This window comes from Engraulis encrasicolus, chromosome 13, assembly GCF_034702125.1.
Source record: "Engraulis encrasicolus isolate BLACKSEA-1 chromosome 13, IST_EnEncr_1.0, whole genome shotgun sequence".
Taxonomy (NCBI): Eukaryota; Metazoa; Chordata; class Actinopteri; order Clupeiformes; family Engraulidae; genus Engraulis; species Engraulis encrasicolus.
The window spans coordinates 30156717-30171887 of NC_085869.1; the positions used below are offsets into that span (position 1 = coordinate 30156717).

General features: G+C 43.7%; 1 protein-coding gene across 1 annotated transcript; it reads left to right on the top strand.

Moving 5' to 3' along the window:
- Window positions 1–7712: 7712 nt before the first annotated feature.
- Window positions 7713–14358, top strand: LOC134460974 (zinc finger CCCH domain-containing protein 13-like). The gene is made up of 4 exons (XM_063213648.1): window positions 7713–7806; window positions 8567–8663; window positions 8798–8933; window positions 9354–14358. Exons 2-4 carry the CDS (start codon window positions 8574–8576, stop codon window positions 14129–14131), a joined length of 5004 nt encoding a protein of 1667 aa, XP_063069718.1. The 5' UTR covers window positions 7713–7806; window positions 8567–8573; the 3' UTR covers window positions 14132–14358.
- Window positions 14359–15171: the final 813 nt, after the last annotated feature.

Sequence of the window (15171 nt, forward strand, 5' to 3'; positions counted from 1 at the left end):
ATAAGAATACAAAACCCTTTGCATGAAAACACGAATTCTTGCAACCGTTACACTCCCACCAAATCACACCATACTTACTGTGGGATTTCAAAAAACTTAAAACAAAACTGTTGCAAGTCAAATGTGAACCTTGAACCATGAACTGTAAATTCAAATATTACCTTTCTACTCTGTCTTAAGTAATGTAGTGACCTTCTGCCTTAACTTTAGGTTTACTCTCTGTGTGATGTGTTGTGTTGCCAACTAATAGTGTGACCTTTCTGACCCTGTCGTCTGATGATGGGAAGACTTCGTAGTCTCTGGCCAACTTCCACTCGTTGCTGGGGTCTTCATCATCCTGCAGGAGCACGATGTCATCCACCATTGGATTTCTTCTATCCTTCTGCCATTTTGCTCTTTGTTGTCCCGGTGGAGGAAGAATGACTGGGTGTCTAATGTGCGGGTGTACCACGGCTTGACTTGAGCGCCCGCCCACTCTCAGGACTCCATCTTCATTCAATATCGGATTCATCTTGGTGCGTTTGTGGTGTTTTGTCTTTGTATTTCCTTTTTCTTTCAGGTCTTTTATCTCACGGAGAATGCTTCTTCTTGAACCGGTTTGGCGATGGTAAGTTCTGCTTCCTTTCTTTCTTGTAATCTTCTTTCTTTCTTGGTTCCTTCCTTCACACTTTGTGTACTTGGATCGGTCTCTTCAGTCTGGCGACTGTTTGGTGGTGCAATGATGACTGTCTTCCCTTTGCCCTTGGGTTCACCATTGTAGCCTTGCGAAGTTCAGGATCATCATCTTTCACCTCTCCCACCATGCTTTCTCTGTGCTGTAGTTCTTGCTGGCATTGCTTGCTGCTTTTGAGCTGCTCTGCTGTCATCCCTCTAGAGGCATATTCGGCTGGATTGACCTCGGCCGCTCTTTGAGATCCGTTTTCTCTCATGGACAGGTGCTTGATGTCATCCTGAGCAATGGGATCATCTTCTCCGGCTCTTTCTGGTAAGTGGTGGCTCGTGGATCTTGGTGGTGTCTGACGGAGGGATTTCTTTGATCTTGCATCTGTTCGTGTGATGAACTTTCAGCCTTCAGGTCGACAGGAGAATCGGTGTCTTGTGAGACTCGCATGGTGACTATGCGGTGACTGATGCTGACGGGGTCTTCAAATTCCACACAGGTCTTGCCATGGCCTACGATACTCCACCCCAGGTCAGTACGTTGCGCGAAGGGCTGGTTGGCTTCACCAGTCACGACTTCTCTTGGGAGTAAGGCTTGTGAGCAGTTGTAGCCAATGAGAAGGCCGACTTCACAGCTCTGCAGAGGTGCGATGTGTTCTCTCAGGTGCTCTAGGTGGGACCAAGCCTCAGCCGTTTGTTTGGTGGGGATGTGGGCTCTGTTGGCGGGAATGAAGTTGCGCGTGTAGGATGGCGGTAAGGCTATGCTTTTGTTCGACCTAAAGCCTCGGACCTGCAGGTTCTTCACTCTTTCAGACTGCATTACTGTGGTGGAAGTCAGAGTTGAGAGCTTTAACTTGACTTGGTCTTTCTCTGTGTCTAGAGCAGCTGCAACTTCACTGTGTACGAATGTTGTGTCACTCTGTGAGTCCAGCAGGGCATAAACGAGCACCTCTTCTGTTGGATGAGTCGCAGATGAGAGCCAGACAGGAACTATTGCAGCTGTTTGCACACCAGGTTCATGTTGGATAACTCTGTGTGAAGTAGAGGCTGTGATGGTTTCTTCATCCTGTTCAGCTTGACTGTCTTGACTTTGTTGGACTTGTGTCTTTCGCTCTCCTCTGTCTCTTTCTTCATGCAGGCATGTAGGGTGACGCTTCTTGCAAGTGTTACAGACACTCCTATTGCTGCAAGTGTTAGAGTAATGGCCTACTTCAAGACAACCGAAACACAGCTTCTCGCTTTGGATGAACTTGACTCTGTCTGCGACTTCTTCCTCCAAGAGCTTCCTGCATACATGTAAGCTGTGGCCGGTTTTCTTGCAGAACAGACATGTTTCGGCCGCCTGCTCATTGGAACTTGTGGTTAGAGTTTTTGCTTCAACGTTAAGCTGCTTCTGCTTGTTGCTTGCTGGTTGCTTTGCCCTTTCAGCTTCATCTTGCTTAAGCGAATGCAGGGATGTGACTGGGTTGCAGGCGATCTTTGCTTCTCTTGAGAGGAACTTGACGAACTGACTGAAGCTTGGGAACTTGCCATTCTCTTCTTCCATGTCCATGACTTTCCGGTTCCATCTAGCGGTAAGCCAGTCAGGTAACTTTGCAAGAAGCTTCCTGTTTTCATTGCAGTCGTTCAGGATCTCTAGTGCCTTGACATGTAGCATGGCAGCTTCACAACTGCGAAGAAAGTCGGCAAAGTCTCTGAGCTCAGTGTTGTCTTTGTCTCCAATCCTGGGCCATGCGTGAAGCTTATCTCGGTATGCTTTAGCGATGGTGAATGGGCTTCCATACCTCTCCTCCAACAGCTCCCATGCAGCAGCATATGCTGACTCGGTTCCAAGAAGGAAGTAGCCATCGAGTGCATTCCTGGCTTGTCCACTCACATACCTGCGGAGGTAGTATATTTTCTCCCTTTCTCTGATGTTTTTTCTGGTCGATCAACGTTTCAAATGACAACTTCCAGTCGCTGTACTTAACGGATCGCCCGAGAATATTGCTGGTTTTCTGGAACAGGTATACGAGTTGCACTCATTGCATCAGACAGCATTTTGATGAGCTCTAGTGTGCTTGGATTAGCTGACGTAGCTGTTGGTAGCGAGGCTTGAGGTGCAGATGCCTGAGGACCTCTCACAGGAAGCGATGGCTGACGAACTGAAGCTTGAGGTGTAGACGCCTGAGGACCTCTCACAGGAAGCGATGGCTGACGAACTGCTACCAGGACATCTTGTGACTCTTCATGGATATTTAGCCCTTGTTTGTACACTTCACATTTTGCTCGCGCAGCATTGAACTCTTTGACTGTTTCTAGATTTAGAATTTTTAGTCGCTTTTCTTCCAGCTTGGCTTTGATTTCAGCTGCTTCTTCCTCTCTTTTGATCCTCCACTGAATTTCTTCCTGTTCCTTCTGTTGGCGTCGCTTCATGTCTTCTATCTCTTGAGCTGCTATCTTCCTGTTAGCTTCTGCCTCCAGATGCTGCAATTCCAACTGTTCTCTTTGTTGTTCTTCCAACACTTCCAGAACGGCTTGGCTTGCGGCAGCCTCTGCGACAGCTTCTTGGTGCTTCAAGGAAGATGCATGTGAGCACTCTGAGGGACCCTTCAGAAAGGAAGTGACAGAGTCCAATTCACTTAGAGTGGAGTTCCAAAGAGAGCCAGCTTCCGGCCAATCTGGCTCATCTTCATGTGGGCGCTTCCCGTCTAGGTAAGCCGTGACCTTGGCAACGATGAAATCTGAAACTTGTGTGCAGATGTCTACTCTTCGACGCGTGTCTTGGTCTGGAGTTGAGACTTTGCGCAGGTCTTCATAGACACGGTGAACATCTCCTGAAAGGCCCTTGACATCATGAAGGATATCTTGCAGTAGACACTCTGAAAACGCTTCTGTTGTCTCTGATAGTGCCTTCTTGGAGAGTTTTACATTTGTTCGCCATTTGTTGTAAGTGTAATTGAATCTTTGTTGGAGTGTTTTAATTTTCTCCTCTTGCATAGCTTTTCCCTTCTCTGTCAGGTACGGGTACGCTCGCTGTGTCTCTGCGGCTGTTCTTCTTCTGCTGGCTGGGATTCTGCTGGCCTTGCATCATCCATTGGAAGACGTTCAGGGACTTCACTTCCATCACCAGCTTGCCCTACCTGAAGTGTTAACTCACTAAACTCTGCCATAGCTAGCCTGTAGTAAATGTAAACTGAATTGTCAACTTAAATACTTAGTGTAAATAAAGAATGTATACGCACTGTATGCTGTACTATGTGAATGTAAATAAAGTGTATGTAAATGTAAACACCTACTCTGATGTGTCTTGCGCGTCGTTAAGCTGAAATAAAATATGTATGCTGAAATACTTCAATAATTAAAAAATGCTCTCTTCTTCTGACTAATAATGCACTAAAATGGCTCAAAATTCATACATAAACCCAAAATATAGCATTAAATTAAAATCAGAAGGCAAATAAGCTTCAATGTTGATTACCAAAAATACCCTTTAAAATGGCAGGAGAGGTCTTCCGTATGAAATACTTTCAAAACTTAAAACAAAAGCATAAACAGAAATATGTAACAAATTTTAACCTTAACTTCAATCATGAGCTTCAGTAAGCTTAACCTTAAATGCAGACTCAAATGTAAACAAGACAGGAATAGCATCATTGCAACACAACACACCATGAAATCAGCATCACTTAGCTTAAACCCTTGAAAAGAATCCTTGAAAAGACGTTTCTTGCATGTGCCCTTTAAGTCCACTCTTGTTAGTGTTCTTCTTGGTGGCTTCGCCTTGAAACAGTCTCTGATTCAGTTCGTGGCTTTCCTTTCGACAGTCTATTCGAGAGTTCGTGTGTGCGTTTCACTTATCTGCGTGTCCCCGAACGCTGCAGTGTTCCATGCCCACGAGCTGGGCGCGTGATCGATGAGCTTGAGAACAACGGCTGCGATGAACACTGGTGACTGGACACGAGCAGGCTGCGTGGTCTTGCTTCGCGCCCGTCTTGGGAAAGCTTCACCTCCGACGCCGATGAACAGTCCCGAGTTTTCACTGTAACTCCTCTCAAAGCACGGCGAGACGCAGGATTTCTTTTAACGGGTTTTATTTCTTGCAGGCAATCTTGTAAGGCCTCCCAAAACCGTGAAAACTAAAACATATACAATACACAGTGTTAGAATGGCGGCAGCTAAAACGCTACACAACCCAGACAGTATAAATGAATAAACAAAAATGACAACAAAACAAACCTCGTTGGCTGCGTGCACGAATGAGAGAAATAAAGTCCTTGGTGACTTAAGGCCAGTTCACATCAAAGATTCGCGACGAGACGGAACGGTTGCAGAGAGTCGCAGCGACGAGTTGCAGTGGTGTGAATCAATCGTCGCACGGAGTTGCGAGCTGTTGCAAGCAGTTTCAAAAGATTAATCATGTCAAATCGCAGTCGCAAAGTTTTAGAACACAAGCCACTGTGACGTCCCCTCATCTGCCTAGATGACACGTCTTCTGGCAGTTTAGCATGTACTTTTCATTTTATTTTCTAGTGATTGCCCCCATTCAGGTTATTTTAACAGCGTAAGACATTTGCTGTCAATCAACGTAACAGCTGAGAAGTCGGAGCCCATGGGTCGATCTAAACAGCCGGTTTGCCCACTGGGCGTTTGCAAGGTCAAGACGAGGCTAGGACTAATTGAAGACAGAAATAATAATAATAATAATAATAATAATGTATTTTTTTAATCTAAACACTGGCCGTCTAAACATTAGCGTTGGTGTAAACCAATGCGGGATGGGGTTAGAAACACATGTGTAGGCCTATATTGCGTGAGATTGTGTCGTGCGCAAATATTGTGAACCTGTCATTCATTTCATTTCATGGAATTTGTGGCAATTACATTCCCAAAAACTGAACATTGTAGGTTATCAGAGAAGGCCAATGAAGCTAACCTATTTAGATGTTGAGCTGGCTATTTTCGTTTGCATCTGCTAACAAACAGGTGGAATGTCAGACTACCATCCCCTGATGCCATGACCACCAGCGCCAGCGGTTTGTCATTTTACGCGCTCCCTTTATGGAGCAAACAGCCACCTTCCAAAAATAAGATATGGCCATGCCTTCATCTCTTCACGTTTTGGTAACAAATCAAGCCACTCAATGAGCTTACTGTTCATCTGCCTGCACAAAGGTAGCCTATCACGGACGAGATCAGCTGCCGTCAAAAAGCAGCACACTCGCATAGCGTGAGGCTGCTTCATTTTGCCTGGTCTTACAGGCTATGACAGACAGAAACTTGACCGTAATTGTAGCAGTGTTGCGCTTCTTCTATAACTTTCAAATGATTTCCAAGAGGACAACATCACCTTTCCACATTTGCTACTCACTGCACAAAGGAACTGAAAACTTTATTTTGCCGACTTCTCGTCGTGTTATCACAGGATGCAAACTGGAGACAGCCGGTAACAGTGCTTTCAGAAATATTTCTGAGGATGATGGCACTTTCTCGAGAAAATAAGTAGCCTAGCCAAATAGGCTAACCCATTTCCAATGATCCATTTTCGTAGCCTTTATTTTTTGCCCAAAATACACAGCGTGTAGGCCTAGCAGGCATACTGTAGTTTATTTATTTTGATCGCAGTGCATCTATGGCTTTTTGTACACACCCCTTATAAAAGCCATAGCCTGGTGCAAACTATATGCCTACATTCAGAAAATAATAAATGGCCAACCTTCATCAGACAGCGCATCTCTTAATTAATTAACCCTAGGCTATTCTATCTGCTGTCTTCATTCTATAATATCCTCACGTTTAAGTAAAAAAGCACGTCACTCAAATGAGCTTTCATGATGCTTCTTGCATGCGTAAAGTCTCATGGACGAGCTCAGATGCCGTAAAAAAGCACACTCGTAATACGAAGCTGACAAATTCGCCTGGTCAAAGGACTTCTATTAGGCCTAGGCTATGCCTGCATACCCTATCCAAGAGGTTAGTCACCTTTCCGTGGAAATGTGCACATTTGCTAGAGCTACACCGCACAAAGGAACTTAAAATATAACCCATTAAGTTGTCCGCGACTTCTCGTCGTGTTATCACAGAAAGCAAGCCGGAGGGTAGGTAGTCGTCCACGGTCTTTTCAGAAATATATCAGAGAAACTGAAACTTTGCATTTTCTCACGAAAGTATGCCAAGTAAAACCCACGTTCAATGGGCTCCATACATTTTTTTGCGCAAAATGCACGGCTATGTAGGCCTAATGTAGCCTAAATGTAGGGCTACCTACAATAGTTTATTTAATTTGATCTCAACAGCGCATCTACTTGCGTTTGTAAAACAACTCAGATGGGTGCGCGCCAATGATGCGCGCACGTAGCCTGGTCCTGACCATCCCATAATACTACCATTGACCGGCTACCGTTGTTATAGGAACGTAGTCGCAGTTGCAGCTGCAGTTGCAGTGGTCTGAACGCCTGGAGTAGAACAGCATGTTGCAGACAGTTGCTGGTTTTTAGAATGTTGCAGCTCGTCTCGTCGCGAATCTTTGGTGTGAACTGGCCTTTAGTCTGAGTCCTACACAGGCTTGAAGAAGTGTAAAACGTCCTTGTTGACAACTTTTAACGGAGCGCTGATCTTCTGTGGCAGCTTCTTGAGGTGCTAGTGTCTTTCTGGCGTTTAGCTGGCCACATTACGTTCTTACGTCACACGCACGCACTTGAGGTTGTCAAAATAAAAGTTTGCTCATAAACACAGGTAAGTATACACAAATAACCAAATAAAAACATTATAAGAATACAAAACCCTTTGCATGAAAACACGAATTCTTGCAACCGTTACAGGCAAGTAATAGCCCCTGCCTGTCCACAACGCACGACACATTTTACGCACAGGTGGCAAACAAAGAAAATATAGGATCCCCGAAGTTTTTTGAAAATAATTTGGTTTACGATTGTTGTTATTTAAATTTTCATCGGAGGTGTGTTCCATGTAACTTAACAATCCTTTGGGGCGAAGACATGTCATACTTTGCATGATGTCACAAAGCAAATGGAACTTTGATAAGAAGAAATTCTATTTCTTTACCAAAACTCATATGACATTTGGATAGACTGGCTCGCGGCAGGTGTTGAAGTTTGTCCCGAGTGCTAAAAATTGAAAGAAGCCGTTCAAGTTCATACTGACGAAGTAAGTTGTAGTAACCTATTTCAATATTCACCTTCCACTCGCGCAAATATCTCCTTGGTTAATTTTATCATGTGGCATTAGGCCTACCAGACGAACATTTCAATGTGAGGGGAAAAGGCCCTATAGCCTAGCCTACTGATGATATGATAGGTTTATTAGATGAGACAAGATGAGATGAAATCTACAACATCAGGCCTGGGCCTGCAGACTAGGCCTATTATACAGGTAGGCTATCTAGGCTAAACCTTAAAGAATCTCTGGCTAAACTTCATTTAGGCCTAGGCTATACAAAAGGGGATATGATCATGTTCCAGGGGTATAACCTGTGGGGAAATGTTTTAATGTGACAAGACTTTACTGTGGCTTATGGATAGGTTACATGTAGGCCTAATGCTGTGTATTCTGTCTGAATAGTTAGGAAATGGATCACACTCAGTTTTTCTTCTTTTCTTGTTGTTTACTTTTTATTTTAACATTGCAGGGACTGACATGACAGACGTTTCGGCTGCACAGAGCCTTCACCAGTGTCACTATTCTGTATGAACATGCATGAGTGGCCTACTAATTGACTTAGCCTATCCGATAATGAAAGTGGGCTAATTGGGATATAGCCTAAATGATCAACAAAATTCTCGCTTTGAATTTATAATTATTGTTAAATTGATTAGCCTACATTTGTTGGTCATGTGTCCGCAAAGATTTTGTAGGGTTTGCACCAGTTTCTGAATTTTGGTCTTCCACCTTTTCTCTTTTTTAAAAGAGTCAGTATGGCAGAAGAACAGGGCTTATCATGGCAAGAATACTTAGACGTCAGATTGGTGAAGGAAAGAGTTTGGACTGAACAAAGAATGGAGGAGGTGAGATGATTTTGAAAATAATTATAAAAAAATGTATAGGCCTATCGAATGTGATCAAACACATATAAGGTACAGTACAGGAATGAAAAATGTTTATCCACATCGTTCTTATTATTATCGATCTGGCTATATAGATCCGGGCCCTCCTTTGTAAAGAGATGGAATGGAAGGTTGTGAATGTCCATGAGTTATGGGAAGCCAAGGAGATGAAACGCAGAGAGAAGGAAAAGAAAAAACAGGAAGATGAGAAAGTTGTCAAAACTTGTCAAGGTATGTAATTAATTATTATAGTTCACTTACCTAGTCTAATACTCTGTCACACTGTAACTGTCACACCTTACCATACATTTCCACTTTGTTTAAAATGTGTATTTTACATCCACATAACATTTAAAAATACAACTTCCTTTATGCCGTTAGAGCATAGCTCAAGTCTCATCCTTTCACCCTTGCCTATAGTGCTGATATGTACTATAGGCCGACCTAAGTTTACCACTTTTATTTTTCATTATTTTTGTTTTGTTGTTATTTACTTCATTGTTTTTTGTTTGTTTGTTTGTTTTTTGCTGCTCTGACTTGTATGCGTGGCCGTGGTATTTTGAAAGGCGGTTAATAAAATGTATCATCATTAGACATAAAAAAAAGAAAAAACATCGTCACATTGTCTTAACATTGTAATATTGTATGCAGAAAACATGAAGGAGAAGTGGACCAGTGAGAAGATGAAATGGGAGGAGAAGAGGATACAGGAGAAAGAGAGACAACTCGAAGAGGAATGGAAAAAGATGGAAGCAGAGAGAAGCCAAGTGGAAGAAATGAAGATGAATGAGAGAATTGACCTGGAGGTCCTCAGAAAGAGACTGAAGGAGGGAGAGGAAAAGCTGAGAGAGAGTGAGACATTGGAGAAGCAACGAAAGAAGGTCCTTGATGAAGAGAGAGACAGGATGGAGAAAGACAGGATAAAACTGAAGCAGGAGAGGAGGGAAGTAGCGGAACTGAAGGCTGAGCTAGACCAACTGCGGCTGGACATGGAAGGGCTTCGACTGCGAGAGACTGAAAAAGTCGAGAGAGAATATTCCCAGAAAAAGAAAGCGCTGGAGGAGGAGAAAAGAAGGTTGCATGAAGACAGAGAGAGAATGAGGAAAGAACAAGAGCAACATCTGAAGGAGTTGGAGATTCAGAGGGAGAAACTTGAACAGAGTGAGGTAGCGCTGAAGGAGAAGGCAGCACAGAAGAAAGAGAAGTTTCTCCTTAAAAAGCAAGAATTGGAGAGTGAGTGTCAAACAATTGAAACTGAGAAAAAGAGAATGGAGGAAGAACTAAAGGTGGTGCAGGAACAAGTGTATGTCCTGAAATCACAACTTTTGGAGGAGGAAGGACAGAGAGAGATGTTGCGAACTCAGGAGGCCATTAATAGAGCAAATCTGGAGCAAGAATGGAGGATGTTTGAGATCGAGAAAAGGAGGCTGGAAGATATGGTGGAGACAGGGAGTAAAAAGATGAAGACCCAACAACTGCAACTGCAGGAGGAAGAGAGAAAGATGAAAGCCAAGATGGAGATGGACAGACGGAGGCTGGAAGACAAGATAGAGATGGAGAGGAAAAACTTAGAGAGCCAACGATTTCAACTGCAGCAGGAGGAGAGACAGATGAAAGAGAAGGCCACTATGAAGATGGAGATAGAAAAAAGAAAGATGGAGGATCAAATGGAGGCCCAGCGACGGCAACTGCAGGACGAGGAGAGGAAGATGAAAGAGAAGGCCGCTATGAAGAAAGAGAAGATGAATGCAAAAATGAAAGAGGCTGAGGAAGAATGTGAGAAGATTGAGCGAGAGAGAAGATCCTTGGAAAGAACAGTCAGTGAGAGGGTTGCCCAAAGAAAGAAAGAACTTGAGGATGAATGGAAAAAGATTGACAGTGAGAGGAAGGCCATGGAAACAAGACTTGAGAACGAAATAAAAAAAATAGAGAGTCAGAGACAAAAACTTGTAAAGATGGAGAAGGAGCATTGGCAAGAACTGGAAAAGGAGGAGGAGCGAATTCTGGACAAGTTGAACGCTGAGAAAAGAAAGCTAGAAAGAAAGAAAAAATGGCTCGACACAGAGAGAAAGGAACTGGATTGTAGATTAGAAGGGGAGCAAAGAGAGATGGAAATTGAAAAGGAAAAGCTGGAGGCAACAGAGAAGAGACTGCTGCACAAACATGCGCGGAGACAACAGAGAGATGCCATGAGAAAAATGGAGGTGGAGGAGGAGTGGATGGACATTAAGAGACGAATAGAATCTGAGAAAAAGACATGGCTTAATAATGATGCAAAAACAGCAATGGAACCAGTCAGCATTGGAAGTTGTTCTATGGATGCAGAGCAGAAGACCTTCTCAAGGAAACCAAAGGCTGTGAAGGGGGCAGCATATGAAAAGCAAAAACATGCTGCTGAACTCTCCCCCTCGGACAGTGATGATGATCCTTGGGAAAGTGATGGGGAGGCTACTCTGGAGTACAGAAAGCCCATACATAACATTGCTCTCAAACACATAGTTAAGAAACGTCTGGAAGAGGGTCCAGTTGTGACTGAGAGAACTGATCTCATGCCAAAACCAAAGAAGAGTCCAGTTAAGAAAGAGGGGACTGGTCAAGACAAAAAGGAGCCAAAATCAAATGTTGAGATCACTGATTCTTCTGAAAGGTCTGAGGACAAAGGCCATGGCACACACAGTTTGGCATCCGCCGAAACCAAGCCAATTGGAAACAGCAGTCAAGCTACAGGTCTAAATTTTAACAACAACAATGCTGCGCTGAAAAGCATAATGCCTTGGGCACAAGTTCAGCAGATTGTTACTGGCGAGGATGATGACAATCATTCTCCAATAGACAGTGATGTGAAGTCTAAATCTGCCCTTGTGGTGGAGACCTCGGGAAAGAAAAATATACCAACAAAGACTGAGGGAATGGACAAGGACAGTGCAATGAAACTTGCGGAAAGTGTCCCAGCAGAGAAAAGAAATGATGTGTCTGACCAGGATCATGCTCTTTTGCAACAGAAAGCCAGTGACAGTAATTCACAGATGAACACAAACATTCCAAAGACCTTGAAAAATGGCAATGTGTGCACACCATCCCCAAACACCATGGAGGAGAAGCCATCAGCAAATGCATTACCACCCATGACATCAGCTAAGAATGAGTTGAAGGCAAACTGCATTCAGGATAATACTGATGGTCTAAAGAAAATCAGTAGCACAGCTGTGGAAGAAAGCATGGCACCCCAGATACAGCCTGTCCATGAGTCCATGCCATCTCCAGCCGAAATGGTTGGAAAGCCTCCAGCAAACCCAGAGGCTCTCTTGCATAGGGTGAAGAATGACGATAATCCACAGGCAAAGACAACAACTCAACAGCCCTGGAAAAATGACATTGTGTCCAGGCCATCTCCAGCCGAAATGGTTGGAAAGCCTCCAGCAAACCCACTAGCCTTCACGACACCACAGGTCCAGGACACTGTAACTAATATGGATGAGAGTGAGACTAAACCCAGCCCTCTGATGGAGAGAAAGGAAAAGATACCGGGAAAAGGGGAGGGAATGGATAAGGACATTGACATCAAACATATCGAAAGTGTTCCCACAAGGAAAGGGCAAGTGCTCACCGCTGAAGGTGAAAGAGAGGAAGATACAGCAGAAGAGGATGATGAGTATTCTCCATGGGAGGAGAGTGATGAGTATGACTCCGAGGTGGAAGAGGCTAAAATAATCCCCAAACACAAGTATGTTGACAAAAACAAGGAAGACAATACACACATGGGGAAGCCTAGCATGCTAACTGATGCAAAAGAGAATGCAAAAAAACAAGCTGAATTTCTGGATGTGGATGAGTTGATTGAGGGAGAATCAAAAACAACTGATAAAAATGGGCAGGAAAGGTCCTCAGAAAAGAGCCCAACAATGAGGATGGATCCGCTTCCAAAGAAACCCGAGGCTCTCTTGCATAGGGTGAAGAATGACGATAATCCACAGGCAAAGACAACAACTCAACAGCCCTGGAAAAATGACATTGTGTCCAGGCCATCTCCTAGAGAAATTGTTGGAAAGCCTCCAGTAAACCCACCAGCACCCATGACACCAGAGGCTCAAGGGTCTGTGACTCCAATGGAGGGGGAGGAGTCCTCTCCATGGGACAGTGATGATGAGAGTGAGTCTAAACCCAGCCCTCTAGTGGAGAGAAAGGAAAAGATATCAGGAGAAGGCAAGGCAATGGACAAGGACATTGATATCAAACATGTCGAAAGTGTCCCTGCAAGGAAAGGGCAAGTGCTCACCACTGAAGCTGAAATGAAGGATGATGAGGAACACGATGATGAGTCTCCATGGGACAGCGATGAGGATGACTGCAAGGTCACCGCTGAGGTGGGGGAGACTAAATTAATCCACAGACAGGAGGAAAAAGTAAAGACGCAGGACAAAGACTGTCTTGAAAATAAGAAAGATAACATGCACATGCGGGCGGAGAAGGTGCATAGCATGCCAGCAGATGTGGGGGCTGATGAGAAACAAGCTGATCTGGAGGTGGACTTGGACCTGCTGCTGGAGGAAGAATTTGAGCTAATGGAGAAAGAGAAACAAGCTACGTCCTCAGCAAGCAGTACAAACTTAATGAAACAGGCTCCAAAGAAACTTGAGGCTCTCACGCAGACGTTGGGTGGCAGTAATTCACAGGTGAGCACAAAAAACCCTCAGCCTTTGAAAAAAGACAGTGTGCTCACACCACTTCCAAAAGCACCAAAAAGAAAGCCATCAAAGCAGGATGAGTTTGATCAAGAACTTGATGACCTCTTGAAAGAGATTGATATTGACACAGAGGGCAGCACAACAATTCCAAGCTTTGGCAAAAGACAGGAAGTGTGTACAGGGCTTCCAAAAACGACAAATAAAAAACCTTCAAAGCACGATGAGCTTGACGACCTCCTGAAAGAGATGGACAGTGACAGCGATACACAGAAGAGCAAGAACACTCCAAAGCCCTGCAAGAAAGACATTGTGTGCACACCATCCCCGAAAGCAACGTTTGGAAAAGCTTTAACAAACCCATTAGCACCCATGGCACCACCACAGAATAAGCTTGTGGGAAATGGCCGTCTTGATAAAACTTTACCTATAAGTAAAGCAAACCCACTACCACCATTAGCAAACCCACTGTCTTCGAGGGCAGTTCATGGTAAAGCATTGCCCCCTCTAAAAGCAACGGCTTCAGTTCAGTCCCCTATTTCATCCATTTCAAGTTTGTCCTCTGCAAATATGGGAGGGCAATACAGACCATCTCCAAACATGACGGTAGATAAACCAGTGACTCCATCAATAAAGATGGAAGACAATTTTGATGATGAAGAGGATGACATTGATTACGAAGAGATGATGAGGGAAATCGAGGAGACAGAGAACAGAATGAGGGAAAAGAGGAAAAATATGAAATAATTTTATTACAAATATATTTCCTTCTTCAGCTCCTGTCACGATCCTCTTGCCAACCTTCAATTCCCCCATTTCATCGGTGTACCATTGCACCAACACTGTGGCATAGAGGCAACTTGTTCCTTCACTACTGAACCAGTATTACTTGAACGCAGGAGCCAGATCCACAACTTCCTTAAATGTTCAATTCATTAAAAATATATATAAATAAATATATTTTGTGTTTTTAAAACAAAAAAGCTGTCTTTATGGAATGTCTTTTTGTCTTTTTTATAATTTGGTAGGCCTACGTTTTGCATTTTTGTTAAACAACAATTATGATGATTAGCCAATTATGATTGACATTAAAACAACTGTACTGAACTGCTGCACAAGTGAACTGAGCTGTTGCTGAGTATGATCATAAGCAAAATTACTCATCTGTTTTGCATGTCTTCTGCTGGACTTGTGGCATTATCAACAATAAACTACACAAACATCAAAAAGTGCCTTAGGCAGAGTAGACCAGAGAATGGCACAGGGCAGTTAAAGGGTTCGAAGGGTTCGAAGCTTTCATGGGGCCCAACATTTCTAGCGGCGCCCCAGCTGATCCCTCACAGGGGGCCATTGACTGAAGAAGAAGATGAGGAATAGGATTATCATCAAGAGATAGGGTAATGCTAATTGCATGCCTCATGGACACCTGTTTTTTGTTTCCTTGACTTGTTATACACATGTTTACACCTGTTATTACACCTGTTACAATTTAACATTGCAATCTAATGACGACAAGTCATATCTGTTAGATAACTAACATTGATCAATAGCAGGCTCTGGCTCAAAGACTGTATGACTGTGTAGTGCCATGATGTGCACATTCCTCATATTCAGAAAGTTGAACTACAACTGTACTCACTAGGCTCTCATTCAACATGTACTCTTTTGCAGGCATGTTGCATACGTTGCATGACCCAGACACAGTGAGTATCTGACTCTTACGAGACATCTGACAATAGGCCCCTAGTACTACTGCATAATGATAAAAACATTTGTACAGTAATTGC

Excerpts from the sequence above, each read along its gene's own strand:
- LOC134460974 (XM_063213648.1), top strand. The coding sequence starts at position 8,574 with ATGGCAGAAGAACAGGGCTTATCATGGCAAGAATACTTAGACGTCAGA. Across the intron at positions 8,664-8,797 it reads CTGAACAAAGAATGGAGGAG|ATCCGGGCCCTCCTTTGTAA; the intron begins GTGAGATGATTT and ends CTGGCTATATAG. Across the intron at positions 8,934-9,353 it reads AGTTGTCAAAACTTGTCAAG|AAAACATGAAGGAGAAGTGG; the intron begins GTATGTAATTAA and ends TATTGTATGCAG.